This window comes from Galeopterus variegatus, unplaced genomic scaffold (assembly GCF_000696425.1).
Source record: "Galeopterus variegatus unplaced genomic scaffold, G_variegatus-3.0.2 Scaffold649, whole genome shotgun sequence".
In the NCBI taxonomy this organism is placed as follows: Eukaryota; Metazoa; Chordata; class Mammalia; order Dermoptera; family Cynocephalidae; genus Galeopterus; species Galeopterus variegatus.
In genome coordinates, this window is record NW_007726760.1 from 409,633 (window position 1) to 419,393 (window position 9,761).

Here is a 9,761-nt window from a genome sequence, read left to right on the forward strand (position 1 = left end):
TGTAGCAATGTAAGATGATTTTGTTCATTTTATAACCAGTGTAACCTCCTGGGTGGCACATAAAACCATGAGGACTGTAAACTTCTTGTTCGTTGTTGGGATCCTCAGATGGGGATGAAATAAATAGGTGCTCCGCTTTCCTCTTCTCTTGTGTCTTCTGTCTGGGATGACACTGTTGTGTCGCTAACAGAGGGCCCTGGAGAAGATATTTGGGAGATAACTGGGTAACACCCAACTAGGTCAGGGAATGAGTCAGGGCTCAAGGACTCGATACCAACCTCTCCCACTGCCAGGAAACTTCTGGGGTGAGACAGATGAGAGAGGAGCCGAGGGGCGGGCCTCACAGCTGCCTGCCTTGGGGCCTCTGGCTTGTGGTTTCACCCTGGTTTGCCCTGCAGCTGTAACGTGTCTACTGACACGCAGGCCCTGGACGAGCTGTCCCTCCGCCTTTCCCAAACTTCTGCTCAGTCTCAGAAACAGATGGTGCATTCCACCCCAGAGGTGAACGTAGGAGAAATGAGAGGAAGAGTTGGGACCAGCCTGTGGCTCACTCGGGAGAGTGCGGTGCTGATAACACCAAGGCCACGGGTTTGGATCCCATATAGGGATGGCCGGTTTGCTCACTGGCTGAGCGTGGTGTTGACAACACCAAGTCAAGGGTTAAGATCCCGTTACCGGTCATCTATTAAAAAAAAAAGAGTGAACAGAGCTAGGTGGAGATGCAGCACTATCAGAAACAGAGGAGACTTTTGTCTAGGAGGTGAGTGGGAAGTAGAAAGTAAACTCACCTGCATGGAAACCAGGATAAGCAAAGGGCAGAAGAGTGACATGGCCAGGCTGAGGCAGGGATTGAACACAGCTAAGGGACAGGGCTGAGGAGTACCCACCAGCTCTCGACTGGACACGTGCAAGACTCTAGAGCAAGATGGCCAATAGTCACGTTTCTTGTTTGGAGGTACTATGCTTCTGCAAATTCATTTCTCTTTCCTCAACACCTCAATTCCCAGTTTTTGGCAGGTCTTAGAACTCTCCTCCATCACAAAAACAGTTTTAGGGACGTACAGTCTACCAGTCACGTTTTCATATGATTTTACTTAGTGTTCACAACTTAGCTCTATGAGGTAAGTCTTATTAACCCCATCTCACAGATGGGTACAGTGAGATGCAGAGGATTTAAGTAATTTGTTCACTGAGTTTAGAAATAGTAGAGCACGGGCCGGCCAGGTGGCACACTGCTACAGTGCACCGCTTGGGAGTGCGGTGGCGCTCCCGCCGAGGGTTCGGATCCCACATACAGACTGGTTCCCGCTCACTGGCTGAGCGAGGTGTGGGAGCGACACCGAGGGTTGCAATCCCGTTGCCGGTCCCGGTCCGGTACGGGCGCGACACTGAGGGTTGCGATCCGTTGCCGGACACAAAAAAAGACAAAAAAAAAAAAAAATAGTAGAGCAAGATCTATACCAGTTGCCAGAGCCCCCATGGATTCCATTATACCAAGCTGCCTATGATTTGAAGTCAAATCAAATCAAAATGATGCCAAAACAATAGACACTTCTTAAGCCTTCCAAAGAGCAGTAAGGAGCAGACCAGGTAATGAGCAATGAAAGGAGATCTCTGAATCTCTCAACGTAAGTACAGTACTTAAAAATCCTGGAATTGTTGGATTTGTGCAGGCCTCCCCGCAATGAGATCCCAGTGCAGCCTTGGTACCCTCTAGTGGAAGTTTCCTGCATTCGCACAGTTTGCCTGGCTTCAGCCCCAAAGAGCTCACCCATCCACTGGAGAGCATCTTAAAGAAATGGTCAGCTGGAAGATATGTTTGCATGTCAGGGTCCATGGGAGGTGGGGAAGGAATACAGACTAGAGAGAATGTGTACCAAGCACTTGGTTCACAAGGGGCCCCCAAAAGAGTCATTGTTAGTACATAAAAGAGCTCAAGCCTTTGTGCATTATTAGTAGGAGATCAATACACGTGGCATGGGACAATGGGCTTTTTGGGCTCTAGAGAGACTTTTTTCATTTTTTTGGTGGCTGGCCACCATGGGGATCCAAACCCTTGACCCTGGGGTTATCAGTACTATGCTCTAACCAACTGAGCTAAAAAGCCAGCCCGTTTCTTGTTTTTTTTTTTTTTTTAAATTGGGAGGCCGGTTGGTTAGCTCAACTGGTTAGAGCATAGTGTTATAACACCAAGGTCAAGGGTTTGGATCCCTATAGATGCGCCCCCCAAATAAATAAATAAATGGTGAAAATTAATGATCAGAGATCAAAGTGACTTGCCCAAGGCAAATCAATGTTAGCAGTGATGGGACTAGAACCCATGTTGCCTGCCTCCCAATCCAGACCTCTTTCCACTATGTCACACTTCCTTATTTGTTGGTTGACTGATTATTGATTTTAGCCATAAGTTGGTGTGCAAAGCCAGCCCGTTTTTTTTTTTTTTTTTTTTTTTTAAATTGGGAGGCCGGTTGGTTAGCTCAACTGGTTAGAGCATAGTGTTATAACACCAAGGTCAAGGGTTTGGATCCCTATAGATGCGCCCCCCAAATAAATAAATAAATGGTGAAAATTAATGATCAGAGATCAAAGTGACTTGCCCAAGGCAAATCAATGTTAGCAGTGATGGGACTAGAACCCATGTTGCCTGCCTCCCAATCCAGACCTCTTTCCACTATGTCACACTTCCTTATTTGTTGGTTGACTGATTATTGATTTTAGCCATAAGTTGGTGTGCATATAAGAACATGAGGGCGCTCACTTCAGCAGCACATACACTAAAATTGGAATGATAAACAGAAGATTAGCATGGCTCCTGTGCAAGGATGACATGCAAATTTGTGAAGTGGTCTGTATTAAAAACAAACAAACAAACCCCATGAGGGTTGTAGGTATAACCAGGGAATTGTTTTTGGCTTCATCTGCACGCAATCCACACTCATTCTTTCCTTTCTTTTTGTTTCTGTTTTTTGGCAGCTGGCTGGTACGGGAACCGAACCCTTGACCTTGGTGTTATCAGCTCCATGCTCTAACCAACTGAGCTAACTGGCCAGCCCTTATTCTTTCATTTAACACATTTATTGAGTGCCTATTATTACTACACTACTCTAGGCATTGCTTTTCAAGTTTGTGGACCATTTTACAGGGTACCCCAGCATATGAAAAGGGGTTCCCAAGCTGGAACCCCTTGCCTACAGCTCTCCAGGGCAGTCCTGGAGATTCTTCCCCAAGTTCCCAGTGCCAAGGTGTTAGATTTATTTCTATCTCCCTCCCCCTGCAGAGATAATCCCTGGGAATGGAAGTGGGTTAGAAACAGATTACTCTGATCCAAAGGCTTTGCTCTCTCCTCCCTAAACATGGTGTGTGGGAGGGAGGGGGGAGCCACAAATAGCCTGAAATTCACTTTTAGGATTATTGCTTCACTTAGCCAGCTGGGGCGAAAGTGGAGCAAGAAGAGGCAAAGGATTAATTCTAGACTTAGCTTGAACAGCGGGATGCATGGGCTTCTTTTCCAGTTAAGCCATGATGAGCAGTATCTCTTCCTAAACATACCTTTAGAGTAAGGAATCTAGGGCAGGCAGAAAGGGAAAGGGAAAGGCTTTGTCCCCAGTAGCAGGGGTGAGTAGAAGGATGGATGAGTAAGAGCATGGGCTTCTTTTCCAGTTAAGCCATGATGAGCAGTATCTCTTCCTAAACATACCTTTAGAATAAGGAATCTAGGGCAGGCAGAAAGGGAAAGGGAAAGGCTTTGTCCCCAGTAGCAGGGGTGAGTAGAAGGATGGATGAGTAAGAGGAGCAGCTAAGAGAAGAAAGTCATGCAGCACAGGAATAAGGAATCACTTTGGGGCTTGGACACTACCTGTACTTTGGTGGTCTTAGCTTCAACAGAGGTGAGAACTGCTCTCTAGAGGAAGAGAGCTAACATACAGGGCTTCCTGAGGATTTCCAGTTCATATCCCGGTTTGGAGCTCTCTTGCTTTTGGGACACTACAGTGGGGTGGATTCTGGGGGCAGGGGTATTATTTGTGTCCAGCACAAAGAACACTTACACTTACCAGGATTCTGTTAGGTTCAGCATATGCCTTCCAGAGCTATCATTGGGCATGGAAGCAGTGGCCATATGAACCATAGTGGGATCATATAGTAACTCATTTAATGAGTTAATAACAATTAATTACCCGGTTCCTATAAGGTGAGAAAAAGATCCAGAACTAAGATATAAACTCAAGAACTATAGCATGCTTTTTTTTTTTTTTTTTGATACCTGGACTTTGTTGTTATCATCACCATGCTCTAACCAACTGAGCTTACCAGCCAGCACCTACAGCATTCTTTTTTGTGTGTGTGACCTGTAAAGGGATCGCAACCCTCGGCACGGTGTGGTCCACACCATGCTCAGCCAGTGAGCTCACCGGCCATCCCTATATAGGATCCGAACCCACGGCCTCAGCGCTACCAGCGCCGCACTCTCCGGAGTGAGCCACAGGGCCGGCCCTCTATTTTTTTTTTTGCAGCTGGGTGGATATGGGGATCAAACCCTTAACCTTGGTGTTATCAGCAGTGTGTTCTAACCACCCTATAGCATTCTTAACCACTATATGACACTCATAAATAGTCAACTCAGAGTGACAAAGAAGCCCTGCTAACATTGTTAGCTAAAGGTCAGTTGAGAATGTTTCTTAGAAAATCTGGATTCTTGTTCCTTCAATGGTATCTCAGACAATGGAATCTCAGACAATTCACTTCTTTTGATCTTCATGCTTTCACTTTAGGGACGAGAAGTACAATTTAAACACATGGGAAGACTATTACTTGCTTCATTCCAAGTATATCATTTAGAATTGGATTCTTCCAGTTCTCTGGAAGAATTTTCCTTGTTCAAATCAGCTGTGCTTCTCCTAGAATGTGGATTACTAGGCAGAATTTCAGAAGCTCCAATCTTTGATGTCATCTGCCACCAGGAGGGGAAAAAAATGCCCCTTTGCTTGCAGGGAGTCCCTCTTTGGGCTCTGTTTAGAAGTTTCAATAGGACAACAAGGCGTTCCAGGAACCCCTGTATTTGGAGAAACAGGAAATCAACTTTGCCTTCCACCTCATCCTATTTCATTTGGGATTCTCCTCATCTATTTATTGAATAAATAAATATTTGAGTGTCTACTATGTGCAGGACTGTTCTTTGCAAGGCCAAACCCCTAACCGTCTATTTCTTCTTCTAATTGCAAGTGAATTCCCTTCTCTTGCTCCCATCATCAGGGCAAGATGTTTCTTTTCTTTTCTCTTTTTTTTAAAAAGATGACTGGTAAGGGGATCTTAACCCTTGACTTGATGGTGTCAGCACCACGCTCTCCCAAGTGAGCTAACCGGCCATCCCTATATAGGGATCCGAACTCGTGGCCTTGGTGTTATCAGCACCACACTCTCCCAAGAGAGCCACAGGCCGGACCAGGGCAAGATCTTTCTATCTTGCTTTTTCCGAAATGTGAACTACTAGGGTTTTAGGATTAAAAAGTTTCCTTTTAGTGTTACTTCCCCAGCAGACAGCTCCCAATTTTCCACGGACTTAATGAGGTCGGAGGATAACCTGAATTTTCCAAAACAGCAGCTAATCAAACAACAACAACAAAACCCACTTATAGTTCATCTCAGCTTGAGTTAAATGATAGTGACCTTGATTATTTAATCTGGAGTGACACATAACAAGCTTGCATTACCTGAGAAACTGGTCAGAGGGCACGCAGACATGATCTAGGATGTGTTGGCTTCTGTGTGAGGCCAACGTAAAACTTAACAGTGGAGCAGATAATCCCAGATAGACAATGTCCATGCTCTGTATACATTGTTCTGTATTAATCAATAACCACTTATCCACGAAGTGAGGTTTCCTCGCTTCAGTTGGGGATATCAGTTAAAAGAAACTTATGTTTTATTTTCTAGGGAATAAAGTGGATGGACAGGAGTATGTTAATTAATTAATTAGATCTCTTTCTTCCTTGGCGGCTGGCCGGTACCGGGATCCAAACCGTTGACCGCGCTCTAACCAGCTGAGCTAACCTGCCAGCCACCGATATTAAACCTTGACTCTTTTCCGAAATGACAAATCAGAAATATTTTCGTCGATACACACGTCTCTTGCGTTAGTAGCACAGTAGTCCATTCTCTTAATTTGCTCAGCTGGTTAGAGCACGGGATTTGAACACTAACGTCAAGGGTTAGGATCGCCAAACCGGCCAGCTGCCAAAACAAACAAACAAAACCCCCCAAATCCCCCTAATTTGACAGTGAGAAAGAATTTTCTTCACACGGTACAGGTAATGAAAAACTAAGGCTCAGATTTAAGGTTACCCAGCATAATGAGGTCTGATACAGACCCAGAAACGACTCATTTTCGCTCTTTCTGGGATCCAAGTATCTTCAACGTACTTGAAGAAGAACCCATTAAATAAAAACACTTGTATCAGAGCTTTATGACTTCAGAGGGAAACACCTTTCCATTTTTTTACCAAACGGAAATATGGTGCAGCCATGCGCTAAGCGTACAGGAACGCAGCAGCCTCCCGCCGTCAGAAAGCCTCAGGCGCAGGCGCAGCTCGCGCCCAAGCGCTCTCCGGCCGGCGCGTGACAGCCGTGCGTTCCGCCCGACCCCCAACGTCGTCTCACTGCGCACGCGCAACCGTCCTCCACCCTCCCTACCTCCACGAGCACGTGCGCGTCCGCGCTGCTCACAACCGAGGGCGCGCGCCCTGGAAAATTCCACTTCATCCTAAGCTCCACCCTTTGCGCAGTCTGTCCTACCACACGCTCCTCACGCTCAGCCCTCATCCCAGCGGCCATTGCGTGAGCAAAATGGCAGCCCCCATGTCTCGGGGCTTGTCTTGCTTATCCAGGGCTTTGGGATGGTGGTTACGGCAGGTGGGTCGTGAAGAGCGAATAGGACTCTAGGGGCTGGAGGAAGAGGACATAGTAGAGGGGAATACTTGATGCCGTTGTATTTGATGAGCTTGGACGATACGAGTCAGACCTAGGCTGGAGAAGAGTTTGAGGTGGACGGGATCCAGCTAGAGACCGGGCGGGACCGTGTGGGCTAGCGAGTTGCTGGGGATTAAGTGTCTCCAGTTTGGTTTGAGTCTCTTTGGCGGGGAAATGTTAAAAGGAAAGATGTAATGGCTAGGAAGGTGGACTTGCTTCTGATACTTATAAATGTCCTAAATTGAACAGTAACTGGAAAGGAGGGAGTCCTGTACTGTCACTGTCTCTGCCTGATCAAACCTCATGATCAGAGAGAAAAGGTATCCTGGCCCTTAAAGAGCTTATTTGTCAGTTCGAAGCTAGAACGACAGAATAAAGTTTACAGCGAGACTCGCGATAGAATGAGCAAAATGTAAGCTCCGTAAATGTGGAAGAGATGCCAAGAAGAGGACTTTGTTTATGCTTTAATAGTAGCATTCTGCTCATTTCAGTGTTAGGTTGATGTTTGCGTACCGTCAAAGTTCTGTGAAAGTGAAAGCCTTGCTTTAATCAACTCTGCATCCTTAGGAGTTAGCGTAGTCCTGTACTATGGAAAGTACTAAAGGAAAGCCTTTAGTAAATGTTGAGTGATAGTAATAAAAGTTGCTAACTGGCTTCTAGTAAGAGACACACTTAGTGTTTAGGTAGTAATGCGTTTTTCTCTGTGATAATCGTTTTATAATTGTTCCTGAAGCATTATTTGAATATGCCCTTTCTATAGGGCTTTGCTTAGAGTTTGTTCAAGAAAGATTTTTTCTTCCAGGTTACCTATATCCTAACCTTTTTCTTACCTTCCAGCCAGTCCTGGTAACTCAGTCCACAGCTGTAGTTCCAGTAAGAACTAAAAAACGTTTCAGACCCCCTATTTATGAACCCAAATACAAAACAGAAAAGGAGTTTATGGAACATGCCCGGAAAGCAGGATTGGTCATTCCTCCAGAACGTTTGGAGCGTCCCATACATCTGGCCTGCACAGGTGAGGCGTGGTATTTCTGGGACCCTGCCCCAGTCCCCTTCTGTCAGAGATCTTCTGGAACTTGGAATGACTTGGACTATGACTGACAGCATTTAATTAACCACTAAGTCAATTTAGCCTCAATGATGGTTTACTTTACGTATGCCATGTTTCGTGTGGTAATCTTTGATCTTGTTTTCACACTATTCTTAGAAGGTAAGAGTGAAATTTCTCCATTTTGTAGAAGTAGAAACTGAGGCTTGGAGAGAAAACTTAAATTATTTTAATTTTTTTTCCAGGTGTAACATGATTCCCTGTACAAGGGAGTCTATTTCATTAGTCTTCTTTCTTTCTTTATTTATTGGCAGCTGACTGGTAAGGGAATCTAAACCCTTGACCTTGGTGTTGTCAGCACCATGCTCTAACCAAGTTAACTAGCCAGCCCTATTAGTCTATTTTATATCTGGGATCCTTCCCAATTTTATATGACCTCAAGATGACTTTTTCTCATTTTCTTCTTCTCTGATTACAGCTGGTATCTTTGATGCCTATGTTCCTCCTGAGGGTGATGCTCGCATGTCATCTCTTTCAAAGGAAGGACTGAGACAGAGAACTGAGCGAATGAAGAAGACTGTTGCGTCACAATTGTCGTAGGTGTCTAAGGCAACTGGGAGTTGATATCGGAATAAAAATTTCTTGTTGCTACTTCATCCCAGAGAGGTCTTCTTGGGTTAATTGGGTTGGATATAACTCCCTTAATAACTTCATGGTATTTTCTTCCTCTGTAGTAGAGTCTGTATTTAAGGCCAGATAATGTGGGCATTCTGATTTTTAGCATCTTAGCCTTTATTGGTAATTTTTGTCACATTGGTTAGAGAGTTGACTTTGGCGTGTATATGACCCTTTTTTGATCACATATTTTAAAATTTAAAATAACAATAAAAGAGAGCATATTTATTTATTTATTTATTTTATTTATTTATTTAAAGATGACCAGTAAGGGGATCTCAACCCTTGGCTTGGTGTTGTCAGCACCACGCTCAGCCAGTGAGCAAACCGGCCATCCCTATATAGGATCCGAACCCGTGGCCTTGGTGTTATCAGCACCGCACTCTACCAAGTGAGCCACGGGCCGGCCTAAAGAGAGCATATTTATATGAGAAGCACCTTAGAGTTTAAATTTCAGAGAGTAAGAAAAGCCAAAAGGGATCAAGAAGACAGATCTGTTCTGGGATCTCATTGGGCTTTAGTTAAGGAACAGAAGCCTGAACCTTTTACTTAGTGTCTCTTAGCTGAAAGGTCAAAATCATTTAGTGTTTGTTACTCTACCTCTGACTGTATCCAGATCATAGGTTCTTTAGGGTCATGTATAGGTTTATGTGCACAAGTATGTTGAGTCAGTGTTAATTCTTCATATAGCCATGACTTATTTTTCTAAATACAGATGTTATCACGTCACCTTCTCTGCTTTAAATTCCTTTGTGGCTCCCTGTTACCTGAAAAATAAAAATCCAGATTTCTTTAGTGGTATGCAAGGCTTTTATAATCTGTCCCTTGTCTTCTTCTCCACCATCATTTTTTGCGCTTTATTCAATTTTTCTCATCCTAAACTTCAGCATTTCCAAACTAATTTCTAATTCCTTGACAGTACACAGTGCCTTGCCTCTGTGTATTTGCACATCCTTTCCTTTGCCTGAAAATATCTTTCCCCCACCTTCTTAACCTGGTAACTCCAACTCATTTCTCAAGACCCAGTTCAAGCATTGTGTCCATTTTTTTTTTTTTTTTGTCTTTTTACGTGACC

The 9,761-nt window shown here is 44.4% G+C and overlaps 1 protein-coding gene and 1 non-coding gene across 2 annotated transcripts in view; one reads left to right on the forward strand and one right to left on the reverse strand.

Moving 5' to 3' along the window:
- Nucleotides 1-2,974: 2,974 nt before the first annotated feature.
- Nucleotides 2,975-3,048, reverse strand: TRNAI-GAU. The gene has a single exon. It is a non-coding gene; the product is annotated as a tRNA-Ile (tRNA).
- A 3,682-nt stretch (nucleotides 3,049-6,730) lies between these two features.
- The window catches only part of MRPL45 (mitochondrial ribosomal protein L45), a 22,848-nt gene continuing 19,817 nt past the window's right edge, over nucleotides 6,731-9,761 (forward strand). Inside the window, exons 1-3 of the mRNA XM_008570975.1 lie at nucleotides 6,731-6,906; nucleotides 7,801-7,978; nucleotides 8,490-8,607. Coding sequence (XP_008569197.1) covers nucleotides 6,841-6,906; nucleotides 7,801-7,978; nucleotides 8,490-8,607 — 362 coding nt within the window. The 5' untranslated portion in view covers nucleotides 6,731-6,840. The remainder of the gene's footprint in view (nucleotides 6,907-7,800; nucleotides 7,979-8,489; nucleotides 8,608-9,761) is intronic.